The sequence below is a fragment of the Chinchilla lanigera genome, unplaced genomic scaffold (genome assembly GCF_000276665.1).
Source record: "Chinchilla lanigera isolate Chin_1 unplaced genomic scaffold, ChiLan1.0 scaffold00008, whole genome shotgun sequence".
NCBI lineage: Eukaryota > Metazoa > Chordata > Mammalia > Rodentia > Chinchillidae > Chinchilla > Chinchilla lanigera.
Genome location: NW_004955409.1, coordinates 5193818 through 5210733, shown reverse-complemented (window position 1 = coordinate 5210733; position 16916 = coordinate 5193818). Strand labels below are relative to the sequence as shown.

The following is a 16916-nucleotide window of genomic DNA, read 5'->3' as shown; positions in this document are numbered from 1 at the left end:
GCTTCCAAGGCCCCCGCGGCGCGCGCGAGCAGCGGGCTGCAGAGCCGAGGCGGGGCCTGCATCGCCCGGCGGTTCTCTCGACCCGGGCAGAGCCAGGCCTCCCCCGCCTTCGCAGGGCACCACCTCCGGGGAAAGAGTCCTCGGCGAAATGTCCTGGTGCTTGCGAGGACTGTCCCCAAACTGGAAGTCTGGCGGTGAGCCTCCGACACCCGTGCGCTCCGCGCCTCTGTGCTCGGCATCCTCCAACCGCCTGTGCAGACTCCGCGCGGCGCCCTTCGCCCGAGCCGGTGCGCTCTCGCCTTGTCCACCGCCCGGGTCCCTTTCCGCGCAGCGCGGCGGGGTCGGGCTCGCATCGGTTCTTTTTGATTTTTCAACTTCGGCCAGCATCTCTGAAGCCGTGGGCAGTGCTACTACGTGAAAAGGAAGACAAAATCGGAGGCACACATTAGGAGAACACTGACATTTAAAACAGAATACATTAGGGTGGTAGGTCTTCTCAAAAAACACAGATATATTTTAATCCTCAAAGAAAAAGCATCAATGCTCGACCTGTAAAATTATTCTTTTGTACATATCAAGTAAATAAAGCTTGGTAATGTTGCTGGAATCAGATACCTTATTACCCCGATCCACCCAACCCACCACTTGCTGCAATAGATGTTACAGTATTTCAAGAGTCAGCCGCAATGTTTTCAGTTCCTTTGATTCCGATGTCAAAGATGGAGTTTGGGACAAAGAAAGTTTGCAAGAAGCAGCTGAAAAACCCAACACACACACACACACACACACACACGTGTATGCACAGACACGTGCACACAACCCTCCCTCTGCAAAAGCTAAACAAGGTTCTGATTTACTTAGCTAGGACCCTAGGTCAGATCAGAAACAAACTAGCCACATGGCATAAGATCAGAAACAGCAAATCTCAGAACAGTGCATGTTGCTCTCTAGGGTCCGTGGAAAGGGCACTGTTGCTTCAGATTTAGAAAAATGAGGCATAAAAATAAAATGATTTGAATAAAATTATGAGGAATGTTTCATGAGTTCCTGAATTATCTCTGCTTCAAGTTTTCTAGAAGTGCAAAAACTCCATCCTGATAGGTTATGTATCTCCCAGTGCAACTGTGTGTACCATGTTTTTTCATTTTCATGTACTTCTCCCAGCCCATACTTTATAAACTATGTTCTATACAGAAAGAAATGATCTGTGCCTTCTTAGAAGTGTTCCCTTATTACTATGAACTATCCTTTTTTGTTTGTTTGTTTTCCGGTACGGGGACTTGAACTCATGACCTTGCGTTTGCCAGGCAGGTGCTGTGCCGCTGAGCTAAATCCCCAGCCGCTATCTGTCCATTTTATTTTATTTTATTTTTTTTTCCCCTCCGGTACCGGGGACCGAACTCACGACCTTGCGCTTGCCAGGCAGGCGCTTTTGCCGCTGAGCTAAATCCCCAGCCCCTCTGTCCATTTTAATGCCATCTCTAACTTGCCTTTATGTTGCACTTCTCTTTATAATTTATGAAATGTCAGCATTGCATTTGCTTGGCATATCACTCACCTTCCTATTATTTTGCATTTTAGAAAATCTTTTTGAGACAGGGTCCCACTATGCATTTCAGGTTAGCCTTGAGCTCATTTTGTAGCCCAGGCTGGCCTCAAACTCACAAGAATCCTCTTGCCTCAGCCTCCCGAGTGCTGGGATCACAGGTGTGCAACACCACGCCTGCCTAGAAATTCTTATAAAAAGAGCAACTACCCATATTTTGTAAATTCCTATTTGAAAGTTGTGGCTCTTTTTGGGGGTGGAGGCACTAGCAGGGGGACTGAACCCAGGGCTTTTGCACTGAGCCACATTCCCAGGTCTTTTAAATTTTTTTTTGAGACAGGTTCACATGAAGTCTCTAACTTTCCCAGGCTGGGCTTGAACCCGTGACCCACCTGCCTCAGCCTTTTGGAGTGCTGGGACTATGGTCAGGCACCACCACACCTGGCGGGCTGTGGGCTTTAATGAGTAAATTTAACCTCATTATATTTAGTTTGATTGCTGATGTTATTATCTTCCAGTTACCCAGGTCTTCAGGTTTTTTTCCCTTCCCTGATCTTGTTAGATTAAAATTTTTCTTCCAAAGTTTTCCTCTACTAATCTGAAAGTTATATATTCCATTTCTATTTCTTTGTTGGTTATCCTTAAATTTCAGCACATAGACACAAATCTGTATTTTTCTAGGAACGGCTAGTGTTATCAGTATCTATAGTGTCTCCTTGAAAACAGTAAGTCTTAGTTTCTGCAACAATATCCTCTGCCACTTCTCTAAGAGTACTATACTGTATGTTCTCAGGCCCCCTTAGGTATAAATTTTATTGGTTTTGTTTTGTTGTTAATTTGGTCTTTTTTCACAGTGGTGGCTTTCTGTAGCTACCTGGTGATTCTTGGTGAAATGCTTGTCTTTTAGCTGCTTTGAATAATGTGTCTGCTCACTTAGAGGCATCAGGGGGCAGAAGGGTGCAAGGGCTGCAGGTAGAAAGAGCCAGCAGCTGGCGGCCTGGGCACAAGGGCTCCCGTTCCTCCTGGGTGTGGCTGGCCGCCTGGAACACTGCCTGCTCCTAGGTCGGGCTCCTTCGGCTGCTGCCCAGTGGAACAGAAGGGAGGGGACGAAAAGGCAGAGAGAAGGGGCTCTGCCTGGTTGCTGCTGCTCTGGAATACCAACTAAAACCCCGGAGGTGACCACAGAGCCCGGGACCAGCAGCTTCACAGGGGCGTCGTTTGAATATTGTGCCTACGTGAGGTTGTCACCATCTGGCACTGACATGAAGTTTCCCATCTTCAATCACATACCATCTTCTTCCCCCAGGAATTTCTCATAGCTTCTGGTCCACATGTTACAATCTTTTTTCCATATATATATATATATATATATATATACACACACATACATTTTTTTTTTTAGAAAGTGGTTCTGGGGATCAAACCCAAACCCTTGTGCGTGTAAGGCAAGAACTCTACCACTGAGCCACACCCCTGGCCCTATATTTTTATTAGTGCCTCTGTATTTACAAATATTGAGTTTCAATGTGGTATTCTCATAGATGCATCTAACATGTTTTGATTATGACCATTTAAAACCCAGGTATTAATTTCATATTTTTCTCATTGTTCTCATTCTTTACTTGTTGCTTAAAATCTTTTCTGTCGTAGCTGGGGACAGAAGCCGTGCTGGGAAGGGGTGGGAATCCTCACTCTGCCTATTCAGATGGAAACTCTGCTCTTCTGTGTACATTTCCAGTTCAAGTGAAAGCCACACACACAACCTGATAACTTAACTCCCATTCCTTACACTTCTGCTCTTTTTCATATGAGGAACATCCACGAGAGAGGAGACAGAAAAGCCGCCCGAGGGACTCATCTGACATACCTGGCTGTGTCACTTTGCCCTGGGTTCTCTGAGAGGTTGGCGTTTCCAGCAATTTCGCCATTGTAGCAAGTTTGCTAGCGGTGTTCATAATCTTTTTCTCAGCCCTATGGGGAATTCCAGAATATAAAATTAAAGTAGTTTAAATGAAAAAATGAGTTTCCTAAACCCTAGGATCTGTTTTCCTCTTAGCTCTGCCAGCAGTTAGGGTAGCACAACCATAAGCCCATCTTAATCCCCGGTGGCAGGTCATAGAAAAGTTCACTCTGCGGCTCAGGAAAACGCTTAGAAAACGACAACACGCTGCTCTGGAGCTCTCGGGACAACTGTCTGTTGAGAGGAAACTTACCCTTCCTCTTTTCCATCATCCTGCAAAATCTGCTGGAGGCAAATCAAGTAATATTTACGCATCTTTCGGGCGGTTTCTTGACGCTCCCGCAACACCTCCTCCTTTACCATTTCCGCAGCCCTCTGCTTGCTCTCCTGGATGTAGCGCAGCATGTCACCTGCAGGGCAGGGAGAGCCCCCGGCAGGACAGCTCGTTAGCACGGGCTCAGGGAGACAGGGGCGGCCGCACACCTCTTCTGGGAGAGGAGGCGACCGGAGGTAGAGTTTATACATGTGGAACATCCGGGCCATTCACGACCACCGTCTTGGTAGGGTCAAAGGGAAGTGACCTGCTGGTCCTTCTGGACTGATGACAGCCACATATGGGAAGGAGGCACAGTGGACTCTGTCTTATTCCACAACACTTTAACAGGGAAATGACAGAAATACGCGGCACAGAAATGCAAACACCACTGTACACGACGCCCCATTAGAAGACAGAGAGACAGGGTGAAAGGAAGGAAGAGGAAAGCAGACACTGAAAGCAGAAAAGGAGGCGGTCTGAGCTGGACTCCCGCTCCTCCCTCACGCTGACGGTCCACGTTCCTTTATTAATTTAACGCTCTCTTGAGTATGTCACTACACACAGTAGTATAGTGCATGAGAGAAGGACAAAATGCTACTGCCGGGAGCGTGGTGACATGTACCATTTTCTCCTGGAATTTATACAAAATCGTAACTCGCAGCTTTTAAATTCTTTTCACTTTTCACTCAACAAGCCCTTGACTGAGACTACTAGTTAAGGCTAACCGTTTTTACTAAGTCCAGGACTACATCCTACATCGAGAATGTCACCATTCTTCTTATATAAGTGATGTTGACTTGTACTGGAATGGCGGCCCTATTAATGTCAGCAAGCATCTGGGAATTAGATATTCTATGCAAAAATACTAATGGGGCGGGTATTCTTCGTTGAATTGGAAAAAAAAAAATTTTTTTTTTGTCTTTTTGAGACAGAGTCTCGCTATAAAATTCAGTCTGGCCTTGAGCTCACTTTGTAGCCCAGGCTGGTCTCGAGCTCCCAACAATTCTCCTGCCTCAGCCTCCCAAGTGCTGGGATTACAGGCATGCGCCACCACGCCTGGCTTGAACTGGAAAAATTAAAAGGAAGTACAGGTCAACACAGAATCTCCAGTTATCTTTCTAAAATGTAACTACCATACACACACACACCTTATATTAGGATGAAAAATGCTTAAAACTTTACTTCCTAATTAAATCGTTAACCCTAAACATGCCCTTCATTAGCACCAGAAAAAACTGAGATGTAAACCCTCTTAAGTGATACTGAAGGCGCTTTTCAGAATGTTTACATGATTCTGGCATCTGTTCATCATATTTGGAATTTGAGATCTGTTCATGTTCTTTAAAAAGCGAATACAATTTTAGGAGACAAACATTTTTCCTATATAAACACTGGTTGCTATGTTGTGACATATGTACATTTGGGGCAATTTGGTAATGAATTGGTAATGGTAATGTATTCTATATTGAGAAAATATATACAAGAAGAATGCTTTTTAGAATACCTGGTACCACCTGGTACCGACCTACAAAAACTTGGCAAACAAATTTATAGCTATTTGAAATAAAAATGAGAAATAACAGATCTACTCCAAACTACATTCACTGCCAGAGGCCCTATAAGTTTATGCTAAAAAGTAATAATTGCTAATTTAAAACTCACTTGCCATCTTCCTCACTACACCTCAGTGAGATTGTAAGGTTACTAAACTTTTAGTTTATACCAATGTTTACACAACAACATGGGATAATCAACAACATGAAAGCACCTCTACTCTCATGCCTCTTCCAAAGGGTAGTACTTGGGCCAAAAGCTACATTACTGCAAACTTCTGAAAATGTATTAATGGTATTAAAGGTAGTGTTTGGAAAGTCCCAGTTTATGTTTCCCACCAATAAAATGGCCCAATCCCGCCCTAAGATTCTGGGAATGTCTTTAGGGACTTACGCTTAATTTTCTTCACAGCTTTAATGTACTGCCCACGAAGCTCTTCCAAAGCCTGCTCATTACTGGGCTGACCAGCACTTTCCACCGCCCCTTCTGACTGTGACCTAAGACAAATCAAAGGCAGCAGAGACAGAGACCCTGAGTAAAAAGCTCCTCTTGAGAAACAAACGCATATTCACGTCCTCAGGCAAGAAGTGCAATGAGTTAAAAGTTTCACACTCCAGGCCGGGCACGGTGGCGCATGCCTGTGATCCCAGCACTTGGGAGGCTGAGGCAGGAGAATCGCTGTGAGTTCGAGACCAGCCTGGGCTACAAAAAGAGCTCAATTGCATAGGGAGACCCTGTCTCAAAAAGACAAAAAAAAATAAAGTGTTACACTTCAGGATTTCCACTATACATAAGAAGAAAAGGGAAATCACTGAAACGCTATGGTTGCTTAAATAAATACTGGTAGCCAGTAGGGTGGCGCACACCTGTCATCCCAGCACTGTGGGAGGCTGACACAGGAGGACTGCAAGTTCAAGCCCAGCCTGGGCCATTTGGTGACTTTTAGGCCCTGTCTCAAAATAAAAAGTAAAGAGCAGAAGATGTAGACCCTGGGTCCAGTTCCCAGTATCACAAAAGAAAGGCTGGGGGGTGAGGAAAACGTATAGCATATAGTGAAATGTAGAAAGCTATTGCAAAGTATATTGTAGGAAAATATCAAATAACGTGGACAGATGCTTTCCTAATCATATTAATGAAGGGTTATAATAATCCTAATTTTAGAAACATGCTATGTACATGGTACGTGTATTTGAAGAGGCTGAAATGATATAAAACAAGGACTTCACATGGAGTATCTTCTGGGGAGAGGGTTTGGAGACTTTCTTCTCTTTTATACTTTTTGCTATATAAAAAAAATAATAAGGGTCTCAAGAAATGTAACACTACTTAGAAATAAGATGGTTTTAAAATAGTAAACATCTACCTTGGTGGCATTTTACAGAGCGTTCGCAGTTCTTCCAATTTACTCTTCATGTCATTGTTTTCTTCTATTAATTCTTCAACAACTTTCGTATTCTCTTCTACAAAAGAAAGGAGTACCTTAGCTGGTCCCCCACCTTCCCTCCCTCCGTGTCCCCAGCAGGAACGTCTGCAGAGCAGACTGCCCTGTTTCCGGCTGCTGTCCTGTCATCCGTCCCGATGAACCCTAGCCTGACCATTCCCTGGTCTGTGTTCTCAGCCCTGAAAATCCGCTCTCTCTCTTCCGCTCCCTTTGGACTACGCACTGCCCCGGAAGTGGTTCCCAGCCGAGTGTGAGGCCTGGGTGTTGCTTCCCAGCTGCACCACAGCTCTGTAGAAGCCTCTGAGCTGCTTTAATTCCATGTGTCCCTGTCTATAGTTGGTGCCCATCTAACCGGTCACTGAACAAGCACGCCACTATAAAACAAGAAAATTAACCTTAAGTACATGCCGTTTCTAGAGATAATGTAAGATTTCCAAGTCTCTGAACTTTTAAAAAGATGGAGAGACTAATACAGGTCTATGTGGCATGAAAGAAAAAGAGCCTGAACCTTCAGGTCAGAGAGACACAGTTTAACGACTGGCCCAGCTTCTTAGCACTGGCTGCACCCAGGCCACGAACTTCAGTCTTCCTGAACCTGCGGCAGTGCCCCTGCGTCATGGGCCTCAGGGACCCCGACAGCGCTAAGGCAATGGAGGCTCATCACTTCCGCGAGGCCTGGCCTCCGTGCTCACACGGCCCGCAACACGCTCACGGGCTGGGACCCACGGCCCCCTGCGCCCTGGGACTGAGGCAACATCTATCCCGAGGCCGCTGGCCCCCCAGCTTCGGTAAATGCTCGCAAGAGAATGGAACGTGGGATTTCACAAACAAAAGAGAAGCAATCACAGTCGCAAAGACCTTAACACCGAATAGGTTTACGTTAAGGCAAAAATTCAAATAAAATTATTGAATGACTTAAAGTGTGGCCCTGACCCTTTTTATTGGCCCATGTTTTGAGAGAAGCAATGACTGCCTTGGATTATTTCTAAGCCTATGAGCTACAGAAACTGTCAGCCTCACACATCACTATGCAGAATAAGTAATCATCACAACGGCCAGGGCCAAACAGCACTTATTTATGAAGAACAACCATTTCCAACTGTTACTGCCACTGAATTTTTCCTCACACTTTACAAGAGCTGTATTCTATCTCCATCTCCATCTATCTCTATTTCTGTAGTTGGACAAAGATCTCATTTGCTCCTCTGGCCTCTATGAAGAACCGAGGAATCACAGAGAGATGCAGGGCTGGTAAACTTCAGCGTGGTGAACACCTCCCTCGCTTGAAATCCTTCTTATCTCTCCCCCACAGGGCGGCAGCAGGAGGTGGCGGCGGCTTCTCAGGCAGACACTGCTTGATGCTGGGCTGTGTCAGGACGGGGACATGGAGCCCACAGCAGTGGGGAGTGCGGGCAGTGAATAAGCACAAGCGCGGGAACGTGACAGAAGCACGGGGCCACGGGGACCACGGGTCAGAAGCACCCGGCTAGGGACTCGGTGCTCAGCGAGGGGCCAGGAGGGGTCTGCCTGGCAATGAGAGCGGAAGAGACTTGGGCAAATTAGACTCAGACTAAAAAATAAAATAAAAAGGGCGGGATGTAGCTCAGTGGCAGAGCAGCACAGACGATGTGAAATTTAAGCGTTTGTAGTAGTGCTGAGGGCCACGGCAAGCCATGGGAGAGCTCTTCACAAGGCGGTATCATGACCCAGTCGCTTAAAAGGTCACTTTAGCTGCTTGACGGCAAGCAGACAGACTCAGGGACGACTGCCATGGTCCCGGCAAGAGAGAGAAACTGAGTGCAAAAAGCAAACGAACCCACTCGCCAGGTCTTTGTGGACAACACGATTCTTTGAGACTCCGGTATTCGGGTTTGCTATTCATTCAAAGACTGTCTGGTACTAGTGGGCTCCATCCCTGAATGGTGAAGGAGACCAGACAGACCCTCACCCTCTAGGAAGAGTCTGGAAGGGCATCGGGCAGCCAACCAAAGGTTACGGACAAGGAGGGCTTTGCCTTAGGGAGGCATAAAGGGTAAAGGGCAGGACAGAGGGGCGGCATCACACGCAAGGCCAACAGGAGAAGAAAGGACGGCCACAGCAGGAACCCGAAACATTCCAAATGTAAAAAGCACAGACCCGAGGTGGAGTGACAAGGAAGGGCACCAGGAAGTAGCAGAAGGCATCTCTCCCAGTGGACAGCCCTGCGGCACTGTGACACCCGGCCCGGCCCCATTCACTCTGCTTATGCCTTTACCCAGAATGCAGCAGGGCGTGGTGGGGCACGCCTGTAATCCCAGCACTCGGAGGCTGAGGCAGGAGGATCATTGCAAGTTCAAGACCAGCCTGGGCTACAAAGTGAGCTCAAGGCCAGTCTGAACTCCATAGCAAGACCCTGTCTCAAAAAGACCAAAAAAAAAAAAAAAAAAAACCAGAATGCAGTGCCCCACCAGCTGGCCACGGAGGCCTAGGCAGACCCTCCAGCACCAAGAACACGGCTTGATGTCTATCAGGCCCTTAACTGCCCAGGCAGGGACAGAAGAACACAACAGAAAGCTTTAGTGCAAGTGAAGCTGTCCCCTTCTGAGTTTACTAATAATTTGGTTAGTGAAAAGAAGATCCGCATTGGCTCACATCAGCCCCCAAAGGGAACGAGGGTGCATATTAACAGAAGTGTCACATCTGAATATTCCAGGGAGCACCGCAGAGCTTTGTGCTGGTAGCAGAACAGCTTTTCAGCACTAACCTCCGATCTTTTCCACGACGGCCTGATGCTTCCTTTCTAAATGCTGAAGATGCCTACAGCTTTTCTCCAGTTTCCTTTTCAGGTCTTGACACTCTTGCTTTGACTTTTCCAGTTCTTGGAAGCACTGTCCATAGCACAAATCTTTAATGTCTAGGATCTCTTTCTTATCTGCAAAAATTAAATGACAGAACTTGATCAGTGTAGACTGAGAGAGGAGAGGAGAGAAGAAGGGAGGGGAAGAGGAAGAAAAGAAGAAAGCAGCAAGGAAAGAAGGAAGGAAGGAGGGGGAGAGAACAAGCTGTGATGACTCACGACAAAAAGCTATGCTGCAACTGAAAGAGTAGAATGCTTAAGGCAGAGACCTGGGTTCAACCCTCCTCACTCCCTACTGGCCGCGTGACTCGGAGTTTTTTTAAATATGTAAAGTTGGATAGCACCATCTACTTGAAAAGCTGCTGTGAAACCCAATGCTCAGATGTAAATACTGAAACCTCGCCCCACTAGAAGGAACCAAGCAACTTTAAGAAACGGCTGCCTCCACACGGGGCGAGGGCATAGCCAAAACGAGGCTGCCTCCACAGGGGGCAAGGGCATAGCCAAAACGAGACTGAAATACCTTCTCGTGCCAAAAAAGCAAGCAAGCACTCAAAACTGCAGGTGCGTCAGGACACGGGGCTGGTTTGCAGGGGCTGCCCCAGCTGAATTTGGGATGTCTGAGCACTCACTAATTAAAGCAACTAACAAAGGACTGGATAAAGAGGAATGTGTAAGTCCTACCAATAACCCTGCAGATGGATTGATAAGTAGGTCAGGGGATGGACGGACGGGCACACAGAGGGGCAAATCCACACACAGGTGAATGACAGCAGGCGTTTGCATTACAACCGCATGCAGAGTGGGAAATGGCAGACGGAAGCCTGGAGTGGGAAAATTTACCATTTTATAAGCACCATGGTAAAGACGGGATTTGGTTAAGAACCACCAATGACGGCCAAATCTAAGAACAAGTTTAATGAGGATATTTGCATGGTCTTCAATGTGTCTCTCCACAGGGTGCTCATCAGTTGAGAGGAAGAAAAACCTCCAACGATGATGTAACGAAGAAATGAGACAATATTTTGACCAGACGATCCAAATTAACCTCAACAAGAAAAGCCAAAGGGGCAGCACGTGCTTCCGGATGTGAACACGGGTCACCCACACACTTCCGGATGTGAACACGGGTCACCGACGCACTTCCGGATGTGAACATGGGTGACGCACGCGCTTCCGGACGTGAACGCGTCACCCACGCAGGGTGCCGCCAAGGTGAGCACAGTCTGAATCTAGCCATGAAGAAACGTAAGAGAACCCAAAACAAGAAAGGTTCACGGTGATGAGAGCCACAAAAGGCTGTGGAAAGGAAGATAAGCGAATGTAATTCCAGGTCCCTGGTAGATTCTCGCACCCGGGGGGAAACACTATGGAAGACATCACTGGGTCGATCAACAACACTGGAATACACGGCACATGGACGCTTTGATCTAATGTCAAATGTGCAATACTAAGGTTATGCAAGACAATACTCCTATTCTTGGAAAATCCAGACTGGGGTATTCAACATAAAAGGTTACAGTGTACATACCTTATCCTCAAGGGGTTGAGAAAAAAATGAAATTAATATATGTGTACACACATACTGAAGAGCACAAAATGAGGTCAAATGTTACCGATGGAGATATCTAACGGACACGTAAGTGTTCTGGGCAACTATTTTATTTTTGCTACTTTCCTGTAAGTTTGAAATTACCTCCAAATTTTAAATAATCCTTTTTTTAAACTGTTAGGAGACCTAAGGATATAAAAATGGTTTGGTGCTGTACCAACACACAGCAAACACATGAAAAATAACAGCTATGGCCATTGGTAATATCATAGAATTTCAGAAATTAAAATAAAATAATATAAAAGGTTGGCTATGACTATAAATGCAAGTGATATAAAGAACGGAGAAATACAAACTGGCACACACTCACAGACCAATATCCAAATGTTAATATAAAGTCACTGATCCAGGAAAATTATTCTTAGCTCTCTCTTGGCTTTTTTAGTTTCATTAAAATGATGCCATTTATATTTACAAGCATCAAAAGATCAATGCAAATCACATTAGTGCCATATGCTGATATTGTTTCTTACCATACTGATGTAAAACTAGAAACGAAGCAAGTGCCCACTGACACGAGAACACACAGTTATGGTGTATTCATACAGTAAAGATGGAGCGCCATCCTCAGCACTTCTGTTATGGTGTATTCATACAATCCTCTATACAGTAAAGAAAATGAATAACCAGAGACCAGTGCATCAGCATGGACAAACCCTAGGAGCACGGGGGGTACACAGAGGAAAAGGCACCTTACAGAGAATATCATGACTATTAAACCATCTATACGTTTAGACAAAAAATAAAGCCATGGTTTAAGGATATATATATATATATATATATATTTGATGAAAAGATTAAGAGGCTAATTTTTAGAAAACCAGGGGACCCAGAGTATCTGTTCCCTCGGTTGAGGGATGTGGCAGGGGTGGAACTGTAGGCCAACAGCACTGGTGAGGCACTGCCGTTTGAGCTGGGTGGTGAGTTCCTACTCACGAGGCTTCTAACTTACCTATCCACTGCATATACATTTTGCAAGTATCAAATATTTCATAGTTAATATAATCAAGCCACCGATAGTAGTGCTCCCTAGTGGTAAGATTGTAAAGGACTTTTTTCCTTTTTTTTGGTAGTGGGATAAAACCCAGGGCCTTCAATGGAGCGCCATCCTCAGCACTTCTGTTATTTATTATTCTGAGACAAGTTCTCATTAAGTTGCTAAGTTGCCCAGGCTGAGCTCGAACTTGCAATTCACCTGCCTCTGCCTCCCGGGCACTAGGATTACTGGCATGTGCCACCACCGTGCCCAGCAGGACGTATCTTTTCATATATGCTTTGGATTCTATTCTTGCTCATGAATTTACTAATGTGTTTGTTTTAATGGAAAAAGACTGACAAAAATAAAATCTTTTATAGTTTTGATTTGTCTTCACCCCAAACTAATCTTTTATAGGACTGATTTCATTCACAGGAATTCCTGAGAAAGTAACATTTAAAATTTGTTTGTGTTTCACATATGAAAATATATTTCTCAGCCAGGCATGGTGGCACACATCTGTAATCCAGCACTCGGGAGCCTAAGACAGGAGGATTGCTGCAAGTTCAAGGCCAGCCTAGGCTACATAGTAAGTTCAAGGCCTGCCTGCAGCCTGTACTACAAAGCGAGTCCCTGTCTTTAAAAAAAAAAAATTATATGTATACGTATATGTGTGTGTGTGTGTGTGTGTGTGTGTGCGCTATTCCAATTCTGATACAAAATGTAAAGTAAGAAGCAAGATATAGATTAAGGTAGACTTACCATCCACCTAACTAGCAATAAGATATTCCTAACTATTTAGAATCTGGAAGTAAGGGAAAGGGATCTGTGATCAGTGAGAAAAATACCTGCCTCTTAGTACAGGCAGACAAGCCGAGCTGATGGTAAGATTGCACTGAATAAGGCTGACCCAGTAGGTATGATTTGCCTTGTCCATTGCTAGTTTTTTTCCAGACTAGAAAACAGCAAGCAAGAAGCAGGAAGTGTGCATGTGTGTGTGTGTGTGTGTGTGTGCGTGTGCGCATGCATGCATGCATGCGTGTTCAAGGCAGGAGCAGGCTGCAGAGGGTGAGCAGCCTGAAAAGGATGAGACACACAATGGATTTGCCAGTTCCTAGCTCAGAAACCTCAGAGACCAGGCAAGACAAGCCTCGCATTGCTCAGGAAGTGCGCTCTGAATATAGGGGGCTGGGGTGCAAGCACAACCTTACCTTTCTGTAATGACAAGTGTAAGCCATTAAGGAAAAATTAAAGTATTCATTCTTCAGACGTTCAAGGAGTACAAAGTACTTACCATTCACTCTGCCCATGCTGGAGAAGAGATTAAAAGCACCGCCCCTGCCCTGAAAAAATAAACTCACCACTAAACTAGGAAAACATGTAATACACATAAGCAAGAACTGCACTGAACGAGGACTGAAATCCGGTATGGTGGCACACACGTGTAATCCCAGTACTCTGGGAGGCTGAGGCAGGAGGATCACAAATTCTAGCCTATCCTGGTCATCTTAGCAACTTAAGAGGGACCCTATTTCAAAATAAAGAGGGCTGGGGATGTAGTTTAGTGTGAAAACCTCCAGAACTGCAAAAACAAACACACATAACGAGAAACAAAAAACAAGAATTGAAATTAGTATCAGGAATCTGAAAGAAAAAACTCTCCACTATTTGGCAGTTCTCTTATGTGAAACCCTGGCTTCCCAACGGGGAGGGAACAAAAATGTGGCTCCTCTATGAAAACTGTCATTATTCTCCTTGCAGAGAGAATCAATTGTGCATGGAGAGAAAACCACATAAAGGCAGGAGTTGATCAGTCTACGCATGTTGAGTCAGAGTAGTATTTCACGTCCGCTCATATCTGACTTCCTTCTGTCCTCACAGCAGGCCTCTGGGATGGTAACTGTGGACACTATCAAGACCAAGGGAAATGAGATCCAATTACCAGCTCTTGCTGCTGCATCCGGCAAAGCTGAGGGCTTGGCGTGGGGTTCGGGCCAGGACGCAGGGCTCCCGGGGTCTCCTCTGCTGCAGCCCTCGCTGGCGGGGCCTGTGGAGAGTTCAGCCGTGCTTCTCTGAAATACATCACCTTCATCGTTATCGCCTCGTAAAAATCACCACACACATTTCTATTTAGCATATTCATATGAAAAATACAAAAAGAGCACTGCTTAAAAGCAGTTTCACCCACACCAGCATGGATGCTATTCCTGTCATCGGGCAAAGGACCTGCTCCGAGGGCCGTGTCGCCAGTCAGAGAAGTAAGGGAAGACTGGTGCAGGTGCCGGGACATCCACAGCCCACACCTTTATCCGTATGGATTTGCGAGATGTGGAATGACTCATGTGATTAAACCACAAGACAAACAACGGGAAATCAAAATTATTCCTGCAAATCCAAACATTTTTGTTGTACCAGGGTCAAATTCGTTTGCAAGGATAACACCAACTTTTGCCTCCTACAACTTGAAAACAACAAAGTAATTTTTAATTTATAGGATACTTACGTGCTTCTAAGTACTCGTGCACACGCGTCTTTGGGAAGGAAAGGCCAGCTGCGTTCCAAGTTAAAGACAGAACCTGAGGCTCAGCTAAACTAAACGTCTTGCACCAGAGCATTTCATCAGCAACACGTGCGGAGGTACTTTTTGCGTGACGGGCAAGACAACTTACGAAGTTCACTTCTTCTTCAGGCAACATCCCCATTTAGGACAGCAGAGTGCATGACACTGATAAAGTGAACACACAATGTGTGCTTCATTCCAACAGCCCTGGTCCTGAGGACAAGAAACCCACTCACGCAGGGTGGGGAAGCCTCCCTACAGTGACTGCAGAAGGCTGCTGAGGAACCACAAGAAGGAAGGCCGCTGCACGAGAGGAAGGTTGTGAGATCCGGGCCCAAAGGAGAAATAAAAGCTCAACTCAAAGGCAGTTAATATCTCTGGTTTCTACTCAAAATCGGAGCAGAAAAGCCAAGGTGACAAGAAAAATTTAAAAAGGTAGGAGAGCAATCTTTTGTTCTTAGTTTTAACTTGATTGTCATAGTGAGAGAAGTCAGAACATGCATCCTTAAGTTTGCCTCAAACTCTGTTCCAGTTGGTATTTTTGCTTTTCTTTTAGCTACTGTGAACTGCTGTGTTAAAATATTTTGATAAGATGTTCAGTTTCTTAGAAACTATATTTTTCATTTACTGTATTCTCCATTCTAGAAAACTTCTGATCATTTCAGTCATTTTAATGAGGACTTCTTTAGATACATAATTCTTATTCTTTTCATGTTAACAAACAATTTAAATTCTACAGATTTCATGCATTATAAATCCATTCTTCATATTATGCCATGTCTACTGCAAACTCATAATCACAGCTAGGGGCTGGGGATTTAGCTCAGTGGCACAGTGCCTGCCTGGCAAGCACAAGGTCGTGGGTTCGATTCCTGGTACAGGGGGGAAAAAAACAACAAAAAACAAAAGAAAAACAAAAACAAAAACAAATAATCATGGCTGTACCTCGACGCCCTGAGCTGAGTTAGCTCAGAAATAGCTGGAGGTCAAATATGCCAGATTAGGCATTTCAGTCAGCTTTGCTCTCAGAATGGAATCTGACCCACCCAGCAAAAGCTGTGAAAGTCTATATTCTTAGCCAGATTATGTGATTCTGTCTCCATAGACTTGTAAGCCACGTTAAGTCACATAGATGATCTTATACTGTTTACACGGCCCTGTTTAAAAGACTCCAGGGTTGATTTCATATAAAGTCCAGAACATCTGGAAAGCCCAGAACATTTTCAGCACAGCAGGGGTCGATATAAACGGTAGGAGAAAGGTGCTGATGCTGCTTGACCTTTAAAGCAGAAACATCTTTGTAGGACAGCAAACTTGGAAGTGTTGACATATTTTCTCATCTGCTCTCATCCTAAACCCCGCTATAGATAATTTTTCTCCTTTTTGCCATCCATTTTCTCCAAAGACTTTCAGTAAAATATTAAGCACTGCTCATGGGACGCTGCCTTGCGGTCACTTTTATACCAAAGGCAGCCTGTTCCTTAGTAACACCTTTGCGAATTCAAGAGTGAAAGCATCCCCTGGGAAGAACTGATCTTTCAGACTCCTCTGGCCCTAAAATTCTATGCTGTTTCCCAGGCGGGACGCAGAAAGCCCATGCTGCCTCGGGTGTACCCTACCCACCTCTAGGGAATTCGGCAGGGATTGGTATTTTCTGTTTCAGATGGGCAACTTAATATACATTGACCCCAAGAAAGAAGTAGTCACCACCAAGTGCTGGAACTCACATTTCTTTCCTGGTTCCTCTTTCCAGTAGGCGCTAATAACAAACGCTGCGCTCTGGCCTGGAAGCCTGATATTTCAACAGACCTTAACTCTTATCTCCACTCTTCTCTCAGACAACTCTCGTAATCTGGGCATTTGTTCCACCTCTAATCCCAAATGTTGAAACTGGCTGGTTACAAGACCCAGGTCATCATTCTGGACCTTTCCTTGCATATCTAGTTTCTTTAATCCCCTTGATTAGCTGTACTTTGTATTCACTTGAGTAGCTGGACTTTGGCTACATCTTCCACACAAGCTAAACGTCGGTCTCAGAAAGTATTTACACAACTAAAACAGCACGGTGGATTCATTCTACATGAATATCTATACTGCACCAGGAAGGCTGGACCT

General features: G+C 45.1%; 1 protein-coding gene across 5 annotated transcripts in view; it reads right to left on the bottom strand.

Annotated features, from left to right (window-relative positions):
* Positions 1–4: 4 nt before the first annotated feature.
* Cep152 (centrosomal protein 152kDa) overlaps positions 5–16916 on the bottom strand; it is a gene marked incomplete at its 3' end in the record, with an annotated part of 89398 nt that continues 72486 nt past the window's right edge. For 4 of the 5 annotated variants that reach the window (XM_013510302.1, XM_013510301.1, XM_013510304.1 and 1 more), the window contains 7 exon segments: positions 5–410; positions 3414–3517; positions 3760–3916; positions 5770–5873; positions 6740–6836; positions 9561–9728; positions 14184–14313. In XM_013510302.1, coding sequence (XP_013365756.1) covers positions 5–410; positions 3414–3517; positions 3760–3916; positions 5770–5873; positions 6740–6836; positions 9561–9728; positions 14184–14313 — 1166 coding nt within the window. 5 annotated transcript variants of the gene reach the window in all.